At 60.2% G+C, this 24287-nt stretch overlaps 1 protein-coding gene across 1 annotated transcript in view; it reads right to left on the bottom strand.

Annotated features, from left to right (window-relative positions):
• Katnip (katanin interacting protein) overlaps window positions 1-24287 on the bottom strand; it is a 139157-nt gene that overhangs the window by 66529 nt on the left and 48341 nt on the right. The window contains exons 4-8 of the mRNA XM_078024169.1: window positions 20938-21080; window positions 18955-19031; window positions 10179-10310; window positions 7427-7555; window positions 2558-2822 (exon numbers count right to left, since the gene is read on the bottom strand). Coding sequence (XP_077880295.1) covers window positions 2558-2822; window positions 7427-7555; window positions 10179-10310; window positions 18955-19031; window positions 20938-21080 — 746 coding nt within the window. The remainder of the gene's footprint in view (window positions 1-2557; window positions 2823-7426; window positions 7556-10178; window positions 10311-18954; window positions 19032-20937; window positions 21081-24287) is intronic.

Here is a 24287-nt window from a genome sequence, read left to right on the forward strand (position 1 = left end):
CAAGCCCATCCCCCACCAGCATCTTGTTCTAATCTTGGTGGCTTTTGAGACCAAGCGGTCCCTGTCTCTCCTGGACGTCCCAACTTGACCCTGACACCTGGCCCTCCCCTTTCCACGTCTTAGAAAAACAACTCTACCTTCCGGAGTCCCATGCCTACCTCTCATTTGTTTCCCACCCTTGGAGGTGACATGAAGAGTGACCTATTGGCTCCCCAAAGCCCAACTACTGCTTTATGACTTTGTTTGGCCTGTTTGTTTAGCCTAGTGGTTAACAGCTCAGGCTCTAGTCTCAGACTTTTGGAGTTTTGATTCCAGCTCTGCTTCTTCTTACTGTGTGACCTTAGGCAAGTCACATGACCGCTCTGTGCCTTGGTTTCCCTTCCTGTGAAACAAGTAGAGTGACAGTATTTTCCTTGGGGCTGTGGTGGGGATTAAAGGAAGGACTCCAGGGGAAGCTCTCAGAATGGTGTCTGCCACATGTCACCAGGATAAATGCTGGCGTTGTTCCTGTTTGTGTATTGATGTGCATGTCTCCTGTCCCCCTTGATGACATGGAGTGCCACCGGGGGGTGATGTGCATGAGAATGAACAGCGGGACCAACTGGCTTCTCAGGTCTGCAGCTCCAGTCCCACGATGGGGTCTGGGGAGACCCCCAGAGGCCCTGGGGCTGCCAGGCCACTCCTTTCCTGAGAGCTCGTCTCCTGCTAGGGCTAAACCCACCAGAGGCTGCAGATGGAAGGGGACAGAGGGGCATGGCCACACTCACAGCCCTGCGCAGGGCCATCGTCAGCCCATGAGAGGGGACTGCCGCACAACCCACGAGTTCAAACACAAAGTGCCTGGAGATTCGGGCCCGTCCTTCCTCCCTGTGCCCAGAGACAGAGTCGCCACTGCTCTGTGGCCTGGTCCTTCACACCCAGAAATGGCTGGACCCGTGTCCAGGCAGGACTCGGGGGCCTCCTGGAAGCCCTCCCCTGCCTCCCGGCTCTGGCAGAGGAGCACATTCACACTGCCCTGGCCACTCGCTGCCCCAGCAGGTGGGCACGCACCTCTGTGGACTTGGCAGTGACCTCCCGCAGCGCATGGCCCAGCTGGGTACCACAGGGGAGGCCCGTGCTGGCCTGTGGCTTGGCACAGTGTCAGGCTGGGGGACAGAGGCAACTGGGCTGGTGAGACAAGGCACCCCAGTGACAATTTGGGAGCACAGCGGGGGCCTGGCCAGCGGGTCCTGGTGGAAGTGCAAAGGCGACTTGGCAGAGAAGGTCGCCCTGAGCAGAGGCCGGGGAGGGGCAGGGACAGTGTCGGGCTCAGGCTCAGGCACGGAGGGCGCTGGGGATCCTGGCGGGAGCAGCCGCACAGGGCAGGAGGGGACAGGACACGGGGGCAGGTCTGAGGGACAAGGGTCCTCGCTGGAGACACAGGCCACGGGTGTGGCCTTCCCAGGACTGCCCACTATGGACACGGTGATGGCCCCAAGTTCACCTACCGAAGTCCTGACCCCAGTCCACCCTCAGGGTGGCCATATTTGGAGACAGGATAAGTCGGTTAACATGAGCCATTAGGTGGGGCCAATCCAAGACCTGTCCTTGGGAGAAGAGAATGGGCCCGGTGACAGAGGAAGCCCTTGGAGAAGCACAGAGACGCCATCTCCAAGCTGAGGACAGGGACTCGGCAGACGCTGACCCCGGCCCTGGACTTACTCCTGCGTGTGAGCTCCCAGCTGCGGCGCCCAGCCCCTAAGGCCCCGCCCACTGCACACGCCCCTGGTGTCCCTCCCCAACCTTCAGGTCAGTTCAGGAAACACGACCTGCTCTTTGCTGGCTCACGGCTTTGGGGACGCTCTTGGGACGGAAAGAGGGGCAGCGGGGCCCAGCCCTGAGCCAGAGCTCGGGGTCCACAGCACTGGGTGGGCCCGTCGGTGCCAGGTGACTAGTTTAGAGATGGCACCTGACTCGGGTGAGTCCCCCGATGTGGTCTGGAGAGCCAGCTCTGGGAGTTTGCTAAAGCTTTTAGGAAAGAAAAATTCACTTTCCAATGGAAGGCCCAGCGGTGGCTCCGCACCATGGACACTGCCTGAGAAGGACACCCAGTCACTGCAAAGGGGAGGAGAGGAGGGGAGGGGACAGGGGAGGAGAGGAGGGGAGGGGACAGGGGAGGAGAGGGAGGGGAGAGGGGAAGGGAGGGGAAGGGAGGAGAGGGGAAGGGAGGGAGGGGAGGGAGCTGAGTCCGACCCACAGCTCTCCATTTTCAGCTCGGAGCCAATGAACAGCCTCTTTGGCAGAAGCCGCTGGGCGTTAGCCATCTGGATGCTGCTCGCCCCCCCCCCCCCATGCTTAGGGACGGCCCAGGACTCCCTGCCAGCACCTAGGACTGGAATCCCAGGGCCATCTGGACCTCATGACCTCTGCCTCCTGCCAACGACAGAGACCTGGTGGACGGCTCCCGGACCTCGGCTGTCTACTGAGACGGGGATTCAGAGCAGAGCTGCTCAGGTTCAAGTCCTGGGGTCGGATCATCAACGCCTGGGGGTGGGGGTGGGGGGGGCGGGGGGCTCACTTTTGGAGGCCGGGTTGAACTCCAGCACCACGAGGGGCTCCGGGCGCTGGGGAGGCCGTGCTGCCTCCCGGTCCTTGGACACGTCCGTTGCTTCTGGGATCCCGCTGGACGGAGCGGGCTCGTCTCTGGGGCATCCCCCGGGGGCAGGGTCCCCAGGCTCCGGCTCAGGGAGCACGTCCTCCTCGATGGAATCGTCCTCGTCGCTGGAACAGTCCTCCTGGGCCCTCTGCCGGCCGACGCGGGCTTCCAGACTCTTCCTTAGTTCCTGCGAGAGCCGAGAAGACGCGTGGAGGGCGAGGCTGGTGCCAGGGGGAGCCTCACTTGACAGACAGGTCACGCCCCCCCAGGAGCCGTCCCCCCAGCTGACGACTAGTAACAACACATCTGTGTGTGTCCCCGCTCCCCAAGTTCAGGAGGGAGCAGGGTCTACAGCAGGGATCGGCAGGGATGGAGACGCCACCAGAACACAGAGGGGAGAGGGAGCGGAAGAGAGGACGCGGTGGGTGTGGGGCTTGTCACAGCAGGCCCCGGGCCACACCCAGACTTTCTGAGCCAGCGGGTCTGTGACGGGCCTGAGAATTCACATTCCTGATCAGGCAACCCTGACGCTGAATGGAAAATGATGGTGAATACGAACTTCCAGGGTCCTCCACACAACCTGGAAGTCCAGAGGTACAACGAGGCAGAGGGCCGTCCCCAGGTGGCAGGACGCTTTGGCAGAGCCCCAAAGTGTCCGGACGGTGAGCACTGAGCTGCATCTGCCTGGGATCTTCCCGGCTTCCTCTGTCTCCCTGGGGCAGGCCACGCGGCAGGACCCCCACTTGAGCACTTCCTCTAAGGCCTGAAAATTCTTACGGGTTTCTTTTGTCCCCACGAGACAGCAGGCTGAGCATTACATTCTATATTTAGAGCGACCAGAAACCCATCAGCCAAACCACGACACTTCTGAAAGGGGGAAAAAGGGCACTTTACATTTTATTCTGGGACCAAAAAAGACACAGTAGACCTGGGGACAAACCAGTACACGGGGCCAACCTCGCTCCGCCACCCTGCGTCCTCACAGCACCCACACGGCCCTGAGAAAGGGAGAAGCCATCGATGGAGGTTTGATGACTGGCTAATAAACCAAGTGGTGTGGTGGGCTGGATGACGGCTCCCAAGGATGTCCCCGTCCTAGTCCCGGTGCCTGGGAACGAGCAGGGCTGAGGGGGAGGGAGGCTGCGTAGGCAGCTTTGGTCATCTTGGAGAAAACACCCTAGACAGACGGATGGTGGGAAGACGGGCATCAAGGTGCTGCGGCTGGGAACTCTGGCAATGAGTGTGTGATCTGGAAACGCCAGGAGGGGGTGTGACTGTCACAGCAGGATCTTGGCTGAACTGTGTCCTGGGTGGGCGGGGACTCGGAGTTAGCTCAGGAGGCTTCCGAGTGCAGAGCTGAAGACGCGCTCTGGCTTCCCCAGGAGGACACCGCCCGGAGCTGTGAGGGACAAAGGAACCTGGACGAGGCTGGGGAGGGTCTCAGCCCGGCTGCCATAGATGCTGAGAGAGGAGGTCGGGGACACAACCAGGACTGGCCGAGGGGCCTCTGCTGCAGCCTGAAGTGACTCAGGTGCCACCGGGGAGGAGAAGCCCTCTCAGAAGCCCAGTGTCTAAGGTGGAATCGCAGATGGCACCCCGGGGCCAAGTCTGACCGGCAGGTTCACTCCACCCAGTCCCCAGAAAACTGTGAACTGGTTATTAATTAACAAAAAAAGTGGGAGGAAATCAAACACCAAGAAAGCAGGCTCCTGACAAGGATCTGTCTGTCTCTCCCATGGCCATGTTGGCTGTGACTGTCCCCCAGGGTCCCCGCCACTCCCTCCCAGGGCACGCGCTGTGGCTGGGGACATCCCCCTGCCTCACGTGCAACTTAGAACATTCTTTGGAATGAAGGCCAGGGCCAGAGGTCCCAGGACCACCCCACGTGGGGCCCAAACGGGCACCTCAACCCCTGGCAGCACAAGGATTTTTTTCGTCAGATTCTGTGACCTGATTCATGGTCTGGGAAACACTGTCCCCGTGATGTGACGACTGGACGCAGCCTGGGTGGCCCACACTGACTCTGTCCCTCGATCATTCGACTCACTTCTTCACAAAGATTCACTCACAGCTAACTCCAGACGAGGCCCTCCTCCAGGGACCAGAGGCACAGTGGGGACGGGACAGGGTGTGTCTGCTGTCCCCAAGCTTGACGGGGAAGGGGGACGCCTGCTCTGAGTGGTGAACGTCTAACTCACAAGACGGCCACAGCAGTCCGGGGACAAGAGGGGCCGTGGGCTACGTGTGGACGGGTTTCCCTGCAACCTGACCCGGGACTCCCAGTCTCAGTGCAGGCGGCGACAGACACGGCCACCTTCTAGCTGGAGGAGGAAACGGGGCTCCCAGGGGGGATTCAGCCCGGGCTCCCTTAAGGGAGCTGTAGTGTCACTCAGGAGGGCCTGGGGGCCACCGCAAACACGAGGCGCACGGTCAGGTTACATTTTCCAGTTCAGAATAAATCAGTGACAATGGCGAGCGCAGCCTGGACAGCTACCACACACACCCGGGCCCAGCTGCCTCCTGGTCCCGGCCCAGCCTCCCCCGCGGCCAAGCCCCTCCCACCAGCACAGTCCCGTCCACCCTGACGGCCAACCAGGAGACTCCGCTTCACACCTCTACCTTCTCTGCACTGTTCTCCCAAGTGTGAGCCACACACACACACGCGCGCACACACACACACACACACACACACACACACACACACACACACACACCCCTGCACTGGGCTGATCTCAGGGTGCTCTGCACTGAGCTGACCCCAGCTTCTGTCATTTTGAACCGGGGCCTCACTGAACTGCCCACACCAATCTCAATCCATATGCAAATGACCGGCGGCCTCTCCACTGTGGATTTGGTCTTTAAAACACCTTAAGACCTGTCAGACCCCGGAGCACGCGTCAGTCGGCCTGGGCCGGCGAGTTCTCAGTCGTAACTGATCAGTCCAAGTAAACTCCCGTTCCTGATCAATGTGCCTCAGTCTCACGGGGATCAATGGCCTTGTATGAACGGCAGAGCCTTTGATATGACCGTTCAGACTTTCAAACCACAGAGCACACAGCATCTCGAGGAAAAAAAAAATAGAAAACTCAAACCCTCCCCCATCCACTGAGCCATCCAGGACCCTTCAGGTCGCTCCGACGAGCGGAATCCGTCCTACATACAAATCGTGTGACCTCAAACTCAGCCCCGACACATTTAGACAACTCCCCTACGTGTTCTTGCGTGTACGCGATTCTGAGAACCGCCGCCTCCTTCCCTTTTAACTGTGGTTTTCAGACTTGGCGACAAATCGTAGTCACAGGGAAACTGAAAAGGAGGAGCCCAGGATCCGAACTGCAGGGTGGGGGGAGCACATGTGTGTGGGGTCTGTGTGTCTGTCCGTCTCTTTGCTATTTATCTTGAGCTGATCGTAGATCCCACCTGTGATCTGTGGGGAACAATGTGGAGAGATCCCCTGTCCCAGCCCCCAGCTGCCCCAGGGGTGGCGTCCTGGAGAGGAGGAGCGGAAACTCAGTGGGGACCTGAGCTGGACACGGTGGCCGGCCAGGCTTTGTCCCCAGGCCTGTTTCCCGTCATCTCCCCCCCTGCTGAGCTCAGCACGGCTCTGCTGACGCGGCTCTTTCGCTCCGTAACGTATCAGCTCTTTTTTTAACTTATAATTTTGAAAAATGGAAAACCCATAGAAAATTGGCCACAGGGTGTGACGGACACCAGCTGCGGCCTCCTGACGCTGGCCAGACGCTGGCTCCTGCTCGTCTCTCCTCCCGATCGTCACGAGCGCTCCTCATTCTGACCCCCACAGGTTTCTGACACTGTCACCTGGCCTCACCCTTGGGGACGGTCTCCTGAGAACAGGGAGCTCTCCTGCACGGCCGCCACATGGACCTCACACTCAGGCCACCAAGCACCTCTGCGGCATCACACGGATGGAGTCCACCCTCAACTGTTGCCGCTGCCCCAGGCCATCTGGATCAGCACCCCCTCACGGTGCACGACGGCCACCTCTCTTTGCCACCCTTTAATCCGGGTCAGCCCCTGGCCTTCCTGGTTTCTCACGCCGCTGACGTTGGTGAAGACCCTGGGCCAGGTGTCTGGGAGACTGTCCCTCCGCTGGGGATTGTCTGCTTATTTCTCATTTGTTCTGTTTCTGCAAAACACTTTCCACTGATGGGCGCCGCTAAGGGGTCACCGGGAGGCGTCTGCTCAGGGGCCCCTCCCTGTCACTGTTTAGAACACTATTAAGCATGACTGATGTCGGACGGCCACCTCGGACACCCTGCTCCCAGGGACGGCATCGGTCACAGTCACCGCGGACAGTGGCCGGCAGTGGGAGAGCCTGGGCTCCGGTGTCGGCTCCCCTGCGACCCAGGTGAGTGACATCATTTCTCCGCCCCTCAATGTCCTCAAGCCGTAACAGGAATGGGGACTCCCAGCCTGAATGCACCCACGGGGTGACCTGGCCATGGACGTGACGTGCTCAACGGGGTTCTCAGCACTTAGTAGGTGCTCACTTAACGTGGATGCCCACCATTAAGGAATGCCGTTCGGGCGCTGGGGCTGGGGCTCAGGGGCAGAGCGCTTGCCTTGCACGTTTGAGGCACTGGGCTCGGTCCTCAGCAGCACATAAAAGTAAATTAGTAAACAAGACTGTGTCCACCCACCACTAAAAAAATCAAACATGACAAAAAAATAAGCCAGCGCCTCTGAGGATCTGGACATTTCCCAGAATCACTCAGGGCATCCCAGGACCCCGCGGCCTCACGGCTGGACTGGAACCCGACCCTGACCTACCGTCACATCCTGGATCGTGAGGAGGATCCGGTCCTTGTCGCTGCCGCCCGGAGGCTCGGGGTGCTGGCGCGCCTTCAGGAGGGAGAACCTGAAGTCACAGTGTGTGGTGCGCGGGGGGGACTTGGAATCCTGGGGACAAGCAGAGAGGACCTGCGTGTTACAAGTGACGTCCCATACTGACCCTGGAGGCCACGGGCACCTGGCTCTCCTGTGGGCCTCCCCGCCCCCGCCCCAGAGCTGGTCCCCCGCGCCCTCTCTGCTGGCCCAGCGCCACCGCAGGCGCACAGCGGGTGAGGGCACCAGGAGTCACATCCCGGGCCCCAGCTCCGGCCCCTGTGCCCTCAGCCCTGGGCTACAGGAGGCCGGGAGAGCTGGCCTGGGGACGTGGCCGTGGTGCTACCGAGTTAACAGTGAGCGCATCAAGGGGACGGACGGAGTTGTCCCTGTTACACGGCTGTCACAGGGTCGTCCCAGACCTCAGGGGCACGCGAGCCAGGGAACTGCGCTACGAGTGAGCCCGTGGCTTTCCAGGTCCACTGCTGGAATCAACGAGTCCCGGGAGGGGACACACCAGAGCCCTTCAGGGACGCTGGGACGCTGGCTGGGATGGCCTTCCCACGCCCAGATGGGCCCGTGGTCACAGCAGCCGTGGGGGGTGGACATCCCCGTGGGAAGTCCCGCGTCCCCTGGCTTATTTACCGTTAGGATTTTTATATCGGTTGTGCATTATCTGGGAAATAAGACATTTTAATAGGGGAAAAAGTGTCCTTCGTCTCATTCCCGACATGTGATCAGAGCTGCTCCTGTACGTGGAAATGACGCCCCCCATCGCGGCACACTGCCCGGGCTCCAAGGGAAGGGGACAGCAGACCTGGCACCTGGTGGAACTCTCTGGAAGGTGGTACCTTCTCTTTACTGGTTGTTCAACTGCTCAAATCCCTGTCATGGCTTCCTGTCTGACATAAGGAAAATCCCACATCTTTACCGTGGCTCTCAGGCCCTCTGCAATCTGACCCTCCTCCTCTTCCTCACCCCTCCCTCCCCACTGGCTCCCTGCCTCAGGGCCTTTGCACCTGCTACCCCTGGGCCTAGGAGTCTCTGCTCCACCTGGCTCACTCCCTCCCTCCCTGGACGTCTCCATGGAGCTGTCACCTGTCAAAGCGAAGTCCCTGTCCAGCCACTCCGTGTAAAACAGCAGCCTGCCTGTCTATCCGAGCCCCTCCTGACATATTGTTCACTTCTCTAGCATCTGTTGCGTCCAGCATGTGGCCTGGGGACGCCTGGGGCCTGCCCACCTGTGCAGCGGGACAGCTGCTGCCCGGCTCCAGTCCTGGTTCTCATGCAGGAATGTGGCGCCCAGACCTTCCCACAGTTCAGGAGAAGACCCTGACTCAGACTGTCACACGGAACCTCCTGCTCTAATGTCACCCAGTCACCCGCATTTTAAGAATCACCAAGCAGGGGACAGGTGGAGGCCAACGGGCCACGCCCGCAGCACTGACCCTCTTCAGGGGGGGGGTATGAAGGCCCCCCCCCGGGCTGTGCCCAGGAAGGCTGGGGGGCTGGCGCTGCGGCTACGCCGCCCTGTGTGGCAGGGAGCGCTAAGCTGGCAGAGGAGGACGTCGCGCTGTTCACACAGCTGGGGGTCAGGGGACCTGGGGGGCTGGGTGAGCCCGGCCACCATCCCGCCCCAGGCCAGCCAGAGGGACAGCCGGGGACCCTAACGCAGCGTGTGGGGAGGGTGTTCTGACGGCGGGCACAGCGCCACCTGCTTGACCCCGCTCTGTGGACAAGGAGACAAGGTCACCGACAGGGTCGCGGGACAGAAAATGGCTTTTTTTTTGCAACCAGGATGTGAACAAGGTGACCCCTGGCCCCCACCTGCCCCTCTCCCAGAGCCAGCGAGGACACCCAAACCCAGGCACAGAACCAGGGGTGTCCCCGGGACCACGCCCCCCGTCCTTTAGGGCCCACTTTCATTTTGTAAAAGCAGTTTTGGGTACAGAGGCGACAAGCAGAAGCAAGGCTGTGCCCAGGGTGAGGCTGTGGGACCTGCAGCCGGGTCCGCGGCCGACAAAGCTGCTTGGGCTAAGGTGGCAGGTCCTGCTCAGAAGGCGGCTCTCGTGGGCCACCTCTAGGTGAGCTGGCTTCATGTCACCTTGGAGGCACCTGACCCGTTCCTTTTAACTATAAAAGCAACAACCTTAGGATCAGTCCCGACTGTCCATCCCCACTTCCACGTGCCAGCCCAAGCCTGCTGCTGGCTGCCTGGTCGGCCCCACTGCCCCTCCAACCTCAGTCTGTTCCCCTTGATCAAGCCATGCCTGCACACTGCCCCTGAAAACGCTCAGCCTCAGCGCATCTGTGCTAGCTGTTCCCTCTGCCTGACTTGCTTTTCCCATCGCTCCCTGCTGTGTGTTCCTTCTTACCCATCAGGTGTCAACCGAAGTGCCACACCTGAGACCTCCTTCCCCTCTGTCCTGTCTAATGTCACTCTGTCCCCACAGGTCCCCCTGGCCCTGCCAGGCCCCCTCACCCCACAGCTCCCTCTCGCGGGCGGGGACTGATGCCCTGGCCCCGTCTACACCAGCCCTGCTGACCGCTGACCCCAGATGCCTCTGGACACTGGTCTCTAGCTGCCAGGCGTCCAGCCCTGCTCTGTGTGGAGACGGACGTCAGAATGAGGGACGGCGGAGGTGAGGGCCGGGACCCCCAGGACGCGGCACCCCTCACAGGACGAGGCAGCCCCTACCTGTGGACGGTCCCCAGAGGGGTCCTTTGCCTCGACAGTCACATCCTCCAGGGGCTCAAAGTCTTGGGAATAGTCCAGAGGAGGCTGGAGGTGGAGCCGGGAGCCAGCTTCTGTCCGGATCTGCACCGATTTCTGTGCCGAGAAATTCAGACCGTCAGACCCCGGGACGCGCACCTTCATCCCGCTGGGGGGCAAGGACGGGTGCTGGGGCCGACCCCGGGGATCGACCCAAGTGCTGCTGTGCCCTGGCGCCGCATCGCGGTGGACACTGACCCCTGGGCCAGGCTGGACCTCGCACAGGCCAGCGCAGCCAGGTCGGGCCACCTCGGCTCAAAAGCCCATCTCTCTGGCCCAGCCACTCAGGAGGCGGAGGCAGGGGGATCACAGGTTTGGGGCCTGCCTGGACAACGAGCGAGGCCCCGTCTCAAAATGCGAGGGGCGTGGCCCAGTGGCAGAGCCCTGGGTCCAATCCCCAGAGAAAGAAAGAGTCCACCATTTCCAACTGGAACTTGTGAAGAGTGAGTGTTCAAGAGTGTCCAGCCAGACTTTTTAAATAGCTTTTTTTTGGTACCAGGGATTGAGGGACGGTCGACCACGGAGCCCCATCCCAGCCCTATTCTGTATTTTATTTAGAGACAGGGTCTCACGGAGTTGCTTAGCACCTCAGTAAATTGCTGAGGCTGGCTTTGAACTCGCGATCCTCCTGCCTCAGCCTCCTGAGCCCCTGGGATGACAGGCGTGCGCCACGGCGCCGGGCTAAACAACTTACTGACGTGAACTTAGCAGTAGACCTTCAATATCGGCACTCAGCTTCTCCAACAGGCTTTGTGCTGACCTGACCCACACAGGGACACCCTGTGAATGTCCTACGGTGACCTAGGGCGTGTGACATTTCCCAGGCTTCTCAAGACTGTGGGAGCCCCTTGGTGGTGTCCCACAGACCCCTTGGCCGGGCTGGCAGGCTGTGGCAGCCCCGTGCCCGTTTCCTGAACCAAGTCTGCAGACATGCGGGTTGCAGGTCAAGCCTCCCTGCTCCGGGAGGGACACAGGGACACGGCGGGGCAGTGAGGTGTGGCTGGCAGAGGACGTGTGTCCTCGGGCTGTGCCTGAAGGGCAGGGCCAGGCTGGAGGGTGGGTGGGCGAGCTCCCCGGGGCGACCAGGAGGGGACAGTGTGACACAGCAGTGCCTTGGAGCAGAGCCGGTGCTCCTTCCTGCCTAAGCCACAGCAGCCCTCACGGCCCCCACCCGTTCAAGCCATCGTCACCCGGGTCCCTGGAAACAGCAGCCCAAGCCGGACCTGGACTGAACCCCAGCCTCCAGAGTCCTCTATTCAGATTCTTGCGGTAAAATCACACACCTGACGTCCAGGCCAAAGAGCGCTGTCCCCAGGGCCCGGGACCTGCAGCTCCGTCCGCCCGGCAATGCCAAGCACGTCCACCTCGGCCCTGCCTGGGTTTCCCTCCGCACACTCGGTCCACGTGTGGCTCAAGGGTGGGAATGTGAGTCAGGCCTGGCCAACTGGCTCATTCTGACCCCTCACAACATGCCCTGGCCAGCTGGTTCAGGGATAGAGATGACCTCAGCCAAGAAGAAGAGCCTGGGGTCCTGCTAGAACTAGGGAGAGAAGGGGTTTTCTAGTTCATTTCCCAGGGGATACTGACTAAGGCATTCTGCCAGGAGCCACTGGAGATGATCCTGCTGCTAACAGAGAGAAAGGAATCTGAGAGGCCAAAGTAGAGTCCTGATGGATGTATTTAGAACTCCTGGATCCAGCCACACCTGAAGCAAGAACCAGTGAAACTTTCACCTTTTTGCCTAGCTACTGTGAACAGGATTTGTTATTAGTGATGGTGTCTCGACCTTCACCTTTGCCCTGAATTCTCCTGTCCTTGGCTCATGCTGTTCTTCCGATCTCAATGTCACCTTGCCAAAGTTTCTCCGTGAACCTGGCTTTGGAGACACTTTTCTGCCCACCTAACATCTGCCCTCTGCCTGATTCTACAATGTGCCCTGACGGTCACATCCCTGCAGGTCCTTGCAGCTAGGGGTGATGAGCCCCAGGTGTGACAGAGAGGGTGGAGCTTCAGAAAACAAACCCTGGGGATCACCACAGATTCAGGAGATGCAGGACTCTGCCTTCACTCTTCCTGAGTGGACTGTGGACGGGATGTTGGGAGAGGGCAGCCACCTTGCAAGAGCAAGAAAGATGGTCCAGTGGGAAAAGAGGAGGAGCCTGGGTTCCTGATGGCGTCACCCGCCGGCCCCCCAGCTGCCTGCCTCCCAAGGCCTGGTTTACAGGAGACAAGAGTGACCACAGGCCCAGCTTCCGCTGCGTGCAGCTGCAACCCAGCTGACGCTCCTCCTTCAGGCCCTTGTCACTGGGGGCAGCACAAGGGACTGAACCCAGGGGAGCTTGGCCCCCGAGCCGCATCCCCAGCACCTGGTTGTCTTTGGGGAAATCCTCTTCACTCCAAGCCTCGTGTTTCATGTGGAACTGGGTCCCACCGGGGGGAAAGGGAGCATGGGACCCAGCAGGGTCAGAGCAGGAGACGCCCTGGGCCACTGTGACTGGGTGTTCATTCTGGGGAGCGGATGGGGGGTGATAGCAGGTTGACAGGATGTACGTGGGCAGCTGCTGGTGGCCTTGTGGTATCCCATGGGGCACAGGGGAAAGCAAAGCTGAGAGATGGAGAGGACTCCTGTTCGTGGTCTGAGCTCCTGGACCAAGCCGCACCTGAATGTGAGATGGCAAGTAAGGGAGTCAGACGACACAGCTCGGTGGCCTCAGATTTGAATCCAAAAGCAGCAGAGGCGCAGGAGAGCCAGCTCCCCGCTCTGCGGAACCCAGCCTCCGGCCCAGCAGCTCTCCACGGCTGCTCCTTTCAGGGGCTCCAAGCTGCAGGCACAGGTCAGCATGGCCTTAAAGCACTCGGTCAGCAGGTTCTTAGCAGCTGACTGCCCACAGGGCTCCGGAACGTGGGAAGATTCAACAAGGAAAAAACCAAACACTTAAAAACCAATGCCCCAACCTCAGGGAGGTCACAGTGGAGACTGAGCTTAGGAAGCAGCAGTGGCAAAGCAGTGCTCCTGTTAGAGTTTCTCATACCAGGGCTGGGGTTGCGGCTCAGCGGTAGGGCGCTGCCTACCATGTGCAAGACCCTGGGTTCCATCCTCAGCACCACATGAAACTAAATAACAAATAAAGACATTATGTCCAACTACCTCTGAAAAATAAAGATTGTTTTAAAAAAAGGATTTCTCATACCAAGTGGCTCAGGGGTAACAAATAGGCCCGGCCTCTGCCTGCGCTCTGCCCCCAGACCTGTGCAGCCTCCCCTACCCCCCAGTGGGAGGAGACTGGGGCAGCCCCGCCCACACCCAGGCCAGCAGCTCCGCCCCGCCCCGGCCTCACACCCATGCTCCCTGCCTCCCACCAGCCGACCCGGCTCCGGATGAGGCTGGGGGTTCTGGGCTGGGGGTTTGCAGCTGCTCTCCTGCCCGCTGCGTGCCAGGCCTGGGTGGACTGGCAGTGTATACCCCAGGGAGGACTGCAAACCCTTGACCCCCAAGCCCCCTGTTCTGGTCACCAGCCCAAGGCCAGCTTGTCTGAGCCCCAGCCCTCTCAGCCCGTCCAGGCGCAGTTATAGGGATCGAGAGGCGCATGTTCAAGCTCATGGTCAAGTACAGAAAACAGCAGCGCAGGGCTGCCCCGAAGGGTTGTGCAGGTTGTGCGGTAGGTCAGCGGCTCCCTCTAGAGGCAGGTTGGGGGTACAGGTCTGTCTGCCTGTGGGGACTTCTTTCCAGATTTGTCTCACCTCAAAAAAAAAACATTCCTGACGCTAGCACAGTCCTGGCCCTGAAGTCCGGGGGCTGAACGCCTGAGGCTCTGTGGGCGGTTTCCCCTTCGGTCCTCACTCAGGTGTTCAGAGCTCAGATCCAGGGGACCCGGGAGATGGGAAGCCAGCAGTGGCGGCTGAGGAGAGGCAAGCCCTGCCTTCAGTGCAGGGAGCCTGCTGCGTGGACCTCCAAGGAGAGCCCACCCCGGGTGGAGCCGCAGGCCGCCCGTCACTGCCAATTTAGTGCCCAGAGGCTGACGTTCATCAAACCTGACAGCGTTTTGGTAAACGACGGCTCTGTTGATTAGGCCGCTGTCCACCCAAGTATCACAAGGCCCAGGGAGCCATAAATCTTAATCCACTGATGGCGGCAGAAAGATCCAGGGCCCAGGAGCAGAGGGGGGAAGGACAGTAGGAACAAGAGCCCATCTATCACTGCCGGCCCCTGGCAGCTAGGCCGCGGGTCACAGCCCACAGCCGTCACTGCGGACTCCAGGCGCCAGAGCTGGGGTCTCAAGGAGGGTCTTGGGAGAGCTGTGGGCTGTTGGGCAGCGTGGACGCCTCTGACCTCTGCCCGGGAAGCCTCCTGGGGGGCAGCTTTGCCCACGGTGCGTCCTGATGCTGGGCGAGACCAGGGGAAGGGGCGAGTGTCCCCGGCTGGTCAGCGGGCCTGGGCGGGGGTTGGAGGGTTTGTGAGGCTGCTGAGGAGACCTAGCAGCAGAGGGTGCAGGGGATGAGGTGGGGAGCGAAAGGGGCAGTCACAGGCCTGGGGTGGCACTGGGACGACACGGGGTCCCTGCTGACCAGCCACAGCTAGGTGGCCGTTTGGCCCCAGCCCCTCCTGGCAGGCCCTGCTGTACAGGGCAACCCAGGGCCGGCACAGGGCTTGGTCCCTCCCCAGTGGGGTGGCCCCTGAGCACTGGGGACTCTGTCACCCTGACCACTCCGCCTGCCCGTGGCTGCCGAGGGCATCAGGACAGACTGCCTGTCCCCAAGACTCTGTCTCGAGGATTTCATTCCATGGAGCTTCCCCCATCCCTCCACTACTCGGGGCTGGAGGACACGGATCCCGTGCGCTTCTCCTGGTGGCGACGACATGCAGCTGGGCACAGTCCCCACCAGCCACTCCCAGCCTCCTCCAGGAGAAGCTGCGGGGCCCACGGGCTGCTCCAGGGCTGCCAGGGCTGGACCTGCAGGGGACAGCCTGGCCCTGCCTGAGTCCCGGGGGCACCTGGTGCAGGCTGCCCAGCCGCAGCCCAGGCCTCGCCCCGAGCAGCCAGCAAGCCAGGAACCCTGAGGCAGTGGGTGTGATGGAGGTGGCCGCTCAGGGGAAGCCAGGGGACAGGGTGCACACAGGGGCTGTGGGGACCAGCAAGGAGAAAGAGTGGCTTCCAAGCCTCCCGCGGGGCTCTCCTGCTGCCCCCGTCCCCTCCTGTGTCCACTCGGGGATTCCTCACATCCAAGCCTCTAAGGCGGGGGCCGGGGGGCCGGGGGTCTTAAGTGCCGCAGTCTGGCTGGGCACAAAATAACCGGGAGGTCACGAGCCACTTGTAGGTTCAAACAGCAACGACTTTATTCCCCGAACGCAACGGGAACTCTCCAGAACTCCCCGGAAAAACCGCGAGAACTAACGGGAACTCAAAAGTAGCGGGCACGCGAGGTAGCAGGAGCCGCCTTATTGCTGGACAGCAGAGGTTTATATACAACTGAATACACAGCGTGTTTCAATTTAGCATCGTCCAGTTACAGCAATCAGTCACCATCCCAATAACCATGCACGGCTTAACTTGATCATCATCATCTTCATGGCTCGCCGGCTCACCTCTCAACCACTCCTGGCAAAATGCCGGGCGCCATCCTGACTCGGCCGTGGCTCCCAACACTTAAGGCCTTTTGTGAGCCTGACACCATCTGCCACCACACACTGGCTACCCTGCCTCGTCCACCCAGTGCCTGTGTCCCTACTGTGCCCTTCACCAGGGACACTCTCCCCAGATCCTCTAGGGCCAGCTCTGCTGGACGCGCAGGCCTCCACTGCCTGCCCCACTCACGTGGTCTCCGGGCGCTGCCTGCCTCCCTGTGCCCTCCCCCAGCACCGCCTGCTCCTGGCTGGCTCTCCTGCACCTCCCCACCTGCTCCTGGGAACAGCCTTAGAGAGCAGGCCGGCCTCGTTCCTGCCCCAGCCCGGCCCCCAGGAGGCCCAACACTTCACAGGTGCTCCACAAACAGTCCCAGGACGAGTGAGGACTGGCAGGCTACAGGGACATACCAGAAGGAAGAGCCCAAGGTCCCCAAGAGGAGTCCCCCTTGTCCTCTGCCCCTCTGTCCACTGCAGCAAAGCTCAGTACTATTTACTGGCCCTTCTTGAATTTCCGCAGACCCCAGCTCGGCTGATGCCACTCCCACCACAGTGACCAGGAAGCAAGTCCTTGGTGCCACCAGGAAGCCCACAGCTGTGCTCCTCCCACTTCTCTGGATCCATCTGTCACCTGTCACCAGGTCCTCCTAGCTGAAGAGGCAGAGTCCCTGCCGTGGTACCCCTGTGACACCACTGCCCACATTCATTCCCAGCAGCCACGAGAAGGTTCCTGCACGACAGAACCAAGGCTCAGAGAGGCTGCATCCCCAGCCCGGGGCACACAGCAGGGAAGTGGACCACCGACCCCTGACTCTCCAGGGTCACAAACTCTGAGCCAGGTGGGCAGCAGACCTGGGGCTGGAGAAACAGTGGCCCAGGCACGAGGACGAACCGCAGGTCCCCTGCTGCCCTGACTGGAGCGGCGGCACCTAACAGGAGGGGCAAGGCCCAGAGTCGGGGCCAGGTCTTCCTGTTTTTCAGGGAAATAGGAATCTAGATTTTTATATATAAAGTCTTTTGAATTAAAAGATTAGCAAGAGACTAAGGCTTCTTTTAAAATTGTGGGGGTGCGGATAGTTTACCTGGGGCAAGCTGGCCCAAGGGGTTTGAGGACACTGTCCCTCCACAGCCATCGACCAGCACGGCGCCTGCTTTGGTTCATTAAACCCCAGGACCCTGCACACGCCCGGGCCCTGGCAGGTACCCAGGATGTCATTAAGTCACGGATGATTTCGTACACGCGTGCCTCCTGGCCCACTCTGCTCCCCTAGGTCTCGGAGGGTGGTACTCTCGGGACCACAGGTGGGCAGAGTGGTCTGCTGGGGAGGGACTGGCGCCCGCCCGACCCCTTCAGTCTGGTAGAGGCCAAGGAGCCAAGTCCCGGGTCCACAGGTCCCTTTGGCTCTGGTTCCGGGTGCGACTTAGGTTCAGCCAATCAGAGCCTCCCAGGACACAGCAGGAGGGGACAGGGACAGATGCTGGTGCTTCTCTGCTGAGCACACCATGCGGGTGACAGGTTTTTCACCCGTGTCCCACCCTGGACAGGCCCCAGGGCCCTCTGGGCCCGCGGTGGTGTGGTGTCTTCCTGATCCCAGGCCAGACGGCGGTCCCTCCTGCCCGACTGTGTCTGGCCACGGGTCTCCTGGCAGGCCAGGGAGGGGCAGCTGCGCTTGCTGGACCTTGTTCCCACCGGCACCAGGCCCAAGCTGGGCCCTGCATTCCACCGAGAGGCTGAGCCCGACTGAGAACAGTGCAGAGGGACAATGACTGCCCCCCCATTCAGGAAGCCAGGAATCAGCCGAGATCCGGCCTGTGAAGTGGGGGCCACAGGGGAGACTGGGGCTAATGACTCTCGGGCCAAGTCTTTTAAATTGCACAGACTCTGGGCCAGCTGTTAAGTCACAGTCTCAGACACGAATACAGCTCTGGGTAATAGAAGGCACTCGAAACAACAGGAGAGCGACTTGAGTGGGAAGAGGAGAAAGGCCTCATTAATGAGAAATTAACAGTCATTGCTGGGGACAAAGGGAGTCTCCAGGCTGCTGCCCTGCGCCTGCGCATTAGGCCTGAGCCAGGCCGAATGCCCCTCCACAGGGCCCCTGAGGGGCAGGTGGAGAACCAGGGTCCACTGCCCTGCTGCCCTCTCCCCTTAGTGGCCACGAGGCTCCTACGTCTCTGGGCCTCAATTTCTGCCGAGGCTGCGCAGACAGGCTGAGCCGACAGAGCCCCCATGCACCTTTGCCATGGGCCCATCCACTTGGTCCAGTGTGAGAGGCGGCTGCCCATCTTGGTGAGCGCGAGATGAACACAGTAACAAGGAAACCCGGGCCGGAGCCCACCCGGGCAGCCTCGCCGGGGTGGATCCTGACCATTTGTATCTTAACCCCCAGGCGATCTGCACATGCACCTGTACCTGGGGCTGAGGAAGGGGTCCTGGTCCCAGGTAAGGTGTGTGTGACCTGCAGGGAGGTGTTGAGGATGACGTGGAAAGAACAGAACGCGGAGGAATGCTGTGAGTTTGTGTCTCAGTCCTGCCATTCCTACCTGTTGACCTGGGAAAGCTCTCTGAGCCTCTGTCTCCCTCAGTCCCTAAGAGGGGGGATGACACTGGAACCCACCTGTAGGTCCTCTGTGGGTGCAAAGAGGAGAAGTCACGCAGGACCTCAGGCCAAGCCTGCATCCGGGGCGAGGTGCTCAGCAATGCAGACCGCTGTCTGAGGGGTGGGGGATCAGCAGCACCCAAGTGGCACTTACTCCCAAGGGGCAGGGGCTTTGTCAATATATCCCTGGCATCTGAGACCATGTGTGGCACATAGTAGGTGCTCAATTTAATAAAAAACTGGACGAATGAGTCTTCATGAAGGGGCTGGTTCTAGCCTTCCTTCCTTCCAGTGGGGCCCAGTGCAGAGGGAGGACATGCAGCAGAGGGGACCCCATGCTCGGGGAGGGCACCCCTGCCGTGCCCAGCACACCCACCCACTGCCCAAAGGCTTCTAAACCCTTGACTATGTTCTGCCCCACGGCCCTGCTCCAGATTCTAAGACATGAGGCCAAAGTCGCGATCTGCCTGCGTCCCCAGACCTGGTGCCATCCTCGGCGCTGGGCCTTGCGTCTTACGATGTCTTCAGCTTCTTGAAGTGGGAGTCTCCGTCCATGATCTGCACCAGAGAAGGGGAGGGAGGCTGGTGAGACACGGGCCACCAGTATGAGACTCCACGGGAGGCCAAGGCGTGTCTCCGTGGGCGAGGCCTCCTACCGCGCATATGCCCAGGGGCCTGTCTGGGGCAGCAAGCCGGAGAGCACAGGCCAGGTGCCGGGGGCAAGGGCACATCTCACCATGGAATGATGGGACAGCGTCCAGCCAGATCTGGCACTGTGACCCATGTAAAGAACAATGGCCAAGATGGAGAAGCTAGGGACAAGGACGGAGCATGCGTGGGACAGATTCCCAGTGTGTGAGGGGGAGAGTGCGGCAGGTTTGCTGAATGACTGCGCGTGCGGCTAGGGCGCAGAGCAGCGGGCTGTGACCTGCGCGTCCTCCTTTTCTGCCTACTGCTGTCCTCCCTGCTGCCCAGGAGAGTCCCAGCTCCCCTAGGAAGCTCAAGGGCAGGGTTTTCCCCGGGATCCTCCTGGGACCTGACTTCCCCTCTCTCTCCTTTCCTGTGGACGGTGGCTGGAGAGTGCGCCACGTCCAGGAGGCAAAGAGTCAGAATATCACAAACCAAGGCCACTGCGTGCCAGGCACTTCGCATTTTTTAAACATGTCATTAAATCCCTCTGGCAAGTCTACAAGTGGGCGTGATTAATTCCCGTTGAAAGAAGAAGAAACTGAGGATCAGAGAGCTCGCAAGTTGCCTGAGAAATCAAAGCTGGAGATTGCAGAACAGGCCTCGTTCAAGTCTCGCTCTGTCTTGTGCCAAATCCTCTTCTTAAAACCTGGTAGTATCCTGGCCTCTCAGAGGAGGCTTTCCTTTTTAATTTTTTTTCCTTTGGTACCAGGGACTGAAACTAGGGACGCTGTAGCTCTGAGCTACATTCTCCGTCTTTTTTGTTTTTTTATTTTATTTATTTTTTTAGTTGTAGTTGGACACAATACCTTTAATTTTTTTATTTATTTTTATGTGATGCTGAGGATCGAACCCAGTGCCTCGCACAACCCCAGTCCCCTTTTTATTTTTTGAGACAGTGTTTTGCTAAGTTGCTTACGGCCTCGATAAATTGCTGAGGCTGGCCTTGAACTCGCAATCCTCCTGTCTCAGCCTCCTGAGTTGCTGGGGTTACAGGCCTGCCCAGCAAGCTGCCTGGCTTGAGGGCACTTTGGCACCGGGGACAGGCACCTGTGTTACGTGGGCCCTGCCGATTCACTGAGCCAACCCCACACCATCTCGGTGCCTGTGCTGAGCCAGTCACAGGACAGGGAGCTTTGCCATTCGTTACTCAAGGCATCTCGGGCTTTTTAAAAATAGGGCAGACAAAATCCACTTAAAGTATGAGGAGTGTGGATTAAGTCAACGCAGAAATGAACGGTGGAATCGGGTCTTAGACAGGGGTCATGGACTAGTGCTAAGAAATATCAAGTGAAAACCAGGTATCATCAAAGTCACCCGGACACCTAGACGTGTCCTTAAACTTCTGACACCTGTGTCCCAGGAAACGTAACTAGGAATGCTTGCCCTGGCGGTTTCCGCTCCAGGGACGGGGCTGAGACCAGTTAAACAGGAAGGAGGACCCTGGCTGGGGGGACACAGCGGTGGGGCAGGCACAGCAGGGTGAGGCCGGGTTCCCGCCGCCCACTGCTAGGGAAGAGGAAAGAAGAGAAAAGGGATCTCTCTCTGTCTCTCTCTCTCTCTGATAGTCTCTCTGGCCTAGGGCCATGGTCAACTCGGCGTGTAACTAGTTGTGGCGGGCACAGAGCAGGCCCCCCACTCCCTGATCTTCCTTTTCTTCCTTCTCTCTCCTTTTGCCCTCGTGGTGCATCTGGGTGGCACCCAGGCCTCACGCGTGCCGCCAGCTGGACCCTGGGCTCCCCGCCAGCCCTGCTGCCCGGCCCGGGGCTGTGCTCACCAAGCGGGCCCTCGGCGTGCGTGGCCTTCCGCGGGGACGTCCTGGGCGCCGAGTTGGCCCCGTTGACGTAGACGGAGAAGCCCTGCTCCAGGTGCTCCAGCCTCAGCTGCACGGGGTCCTTGGCTCTCAGCTGCCTCAGGATCCTGCAGGAGAGATGGTCGCGGGACCTCTGAGCCCCCCCGCCCCAGGCCAGAGGTGAGCTGCTTTAGGACCGGGGACCGAGGGGACGCTGATGGGGGGCTGTGCCCAGCTGGTCACCTACAACAGCCCCTGAGGCAGTGTGGGGCCTGCAAGGGACGTTCTGCCAGGGTTCTGGGGCTCAAATGCACGTCAGCGACACTGAGCACACGCAGCCCCCACCCTGGTGGCTGATACACACAGCTGGGTCTCGGAGACCACCACCTTTGTGCCCGTTTCCGTCCTGTGAAGAGCAACGTTATCAGACGAGTGACTAAATGGGCCTAGGGTGGAGGTCCCTGCGGGAGGCCTCTCATGTGACATGGCTCATCAGGAAACAGCCTTTACAGACGGGGCAGCCGAGTTTTATTTTCTTGAGTGAATATATGTGTTCCTGGTCACCCCCGATATCTCAGGTGCCACCATTTCATGCCCCAGTGAGGCTGAAACACGTCAGCGGGGCGCTGGCTCATGATGGATGATATGATGTCACACCCCCTTGGCATGAGTGTGGCCAGGTCTCCAGGTGAGCTATCCCTGGGCCCTGCCTCCCATTTCACACCTGGCCTTGACACTCTCCTGACACTGCACTGCCACCAACCACACAGTGTCCTTGTCAGCCCTGCCAGAACCGCGGCCACGGGAGGCCAGACTCCGCAGAGCCTTCACAAGCACCTCCACACGCCCGCAGCTTGGCCAGATTGACATAGAAAACCCACGTTCAGACTGCAAATATGGACCTGCCAAGTCAGGAAAAGGTACACTTTAAAAAATCACTGCCATCAGACAGGTGCGGTGGCGCACACCTGTAATCCCGGCAGCTTGGGAGGCTGAGGCAGGAGGATTGCAAGTTCAAGGCTCAGCAACTTAGTAAGATCCCAAGCAACTTAGTGAGACCCTGTCTCAAAATAAAACATAAGAAGGGCTGGGGGTGTGGCTCCGTGGTTAAGTGCCCCTGGGTTCAAGCCCTGGCACCAAAATAATTAATAATAATTAATAATAATAATAATAATAATAATAGCAATCACATAAAAGGTGAGCACTGCGGGGATCCGGTCAGCCAGGCAGGGAGCCGCCCCACCTCCCTCCCCTGGGTCCCCTCATGGCCTCAAGCCTCCAGAGACCCTGCGGAGGCCCAGGGGAGGGAAGCAGGGCAGCTCCAGATGCCCATCTGTGCAGCAGCACTCCTGGGTGTCACTTTGTCACCCCACTTAACAGGTGAAAAACTGAGGTCCAGAGAGGACCAGCAACCAGCCCAACATCACCCAGCTGGTTGGTGGCGGGGTTAGGACACAAGTTTAGGTGATGGCTAAATCAGAGTTCTAACCCAAACCAAGAGCTCTTCTAAGGTGGGGAGACCATGCTGAGACGGGCAGACTTAGCCACTGCTGGAAACTCACAGAAGGTTCTCAGAAGAAAGACGGAAATCTAGCCAACGTCATACACCTGGTGCTGCCCGGCGAGCTCCCGCCAGCCGGTCACTCCCAAGAGCCGCCCTGGGCAAGGAGACGGCTTCAGACAGAGCCCCGAAGACCGCCCAAACCTCCAACCCGGGGAGGGAGAAGTCGGGGTGTCGTGGAGACCTAATAACTGCCAAGCCCCGGGGGAAAGACGGGGCTTTCTGTGACCTCTCTGCAGGCTGGGGGGAGGGGGACGGCACGACACAAAGGGCCTAGGTACAAGTAAATTGGGGGCCTTAGAGAGGACGGTGACAGACTGAGACTTCAGTGGAGGGGAGGCAGGCGTGGCGCTGGGGCGATGCCTTTGTTTTCTGTTTAAGTCCCTGTAGCAGGTCACACATCCATCTTGTCACCACGGTGGCAGGGGCATTTATTAGGACTCTTATCTCCTGCCAGCTGGGAGCCTGGGAGGCGCCTGATTGTTAGGCAACGACAGAAACAGAGGCAAACACAAGTCACCGGGAGACGCGTCCCCAGACGCCAGGCAGCTCGGGGAGCAAGGGATCCAGGGATGCAGGCCCCCCGCGGTGGAGGGAGCAGCCCACTGCCCTCCCTGGGCCCAGGGCCTCGGATGCTGAGGCTGCAGCCTCCCGTCCCGGGACCTGGGGCTGGGCTGCACGTGCGTCTCTGCGCAGGCAGGATGATTTATGAAAACGTGGATCATGAAGCTGATAAATTAGGAGACAATTATTCAGACGCTGAAAGGAATTGCTAAAGGAACCCCCCCCCCCACAGCCAGCGCATCAGTGACAGTCAGGTGGCATCAGGGAAAAGGTCTTTCTCAAAAATTGATGGGCTACTTTGCATAAAAAGCTGTCCAAGGTGGGGGATTTGGATAAATCTGATCGGTTTCCGCCCCGTCCAACCCCCAGCGCCCGGCTGGCACGCCTGTGATGAGCAGCTCAGGAGGCAGGAGGATATCCTGAGTTCAAGGCCAGCCTCAGCCAAAGCGAGGCCCTAAGCAGCTCAGTGAGACCCTGTGTCTAAATAAAACACAAAACAGGGCTGGGGATGGGGCTCGGTGCAGAGTGGCCCCAAGTTCAATGCCCAGGACCAAAACGTCCCAGGCCTGCCCACCAGCTGGCCAGGGCCTCGAGGCTCTCCCTCGACCCCTGTCGCTGCGGACATGTGCTGCGGCCTCGTCTGCATGCTTGGCTCTGGTCCCTCCTCTCCCACCGAAGGCGAGCGCCTGGGCACAGGCATCGTCCCGCCAGCGGTGCTGCCCACAGTGAGGACCGCAGGACGCTCTCAAGGGCTCCTTCTAGAACCAGCGCCCAGGGAACCGCGGGCCTCGCAGGAACGCACAGGAGCACCCGACCCACAGCTGCCACCCACCGTGGGCACACCACAGCCGCGGGTCCCACCTCATGCTCATGGTGGCCTCTGGGTCACTAGCACCCAGGGCTCCAGTGCCCAGTGGGGAGGCGCAGGCCCCAAGTTGAGAGTGCAGGGCCCGGGACAGTGAGGGAGCAGAGCTCGGCCCGGGCACTGCTGGAGCTGGGGGCTTGGGGAGCGTCCCTCCTCAGGGGCCAGCAGCGCAGGGACATGGTGAGGACACAGAAGCACAAAGGACAGCTGCACTGTTGCTCCTGGGACTGCAGCATGGGGGATGGGGCTCCTGACTGAACTGTGGTCCCTGGCCATTCGAGGCCAAGGACTGAGGTCCAGCCACATGGCTCTCGGGACCTTTGTGACCGCAAGGGACGACCTGAG

This window comes from Ictidomys tridecemlineatus, chromosome 10 (assembly GCF_052094955.1).
Source record: "Ictidomys tridecemlineatus isolate mIctTri1 chromosome 10, mIctTri1.hap1, whole genome shotgun sequence".
Taxonomy (NCBI): domain Eukaryota; kingdom Metazoa; phylum Chordata; class Mammalia; order Rodentia; family Sciuridae; genus Ictidomys; species Ictidomys tridecemlineatus.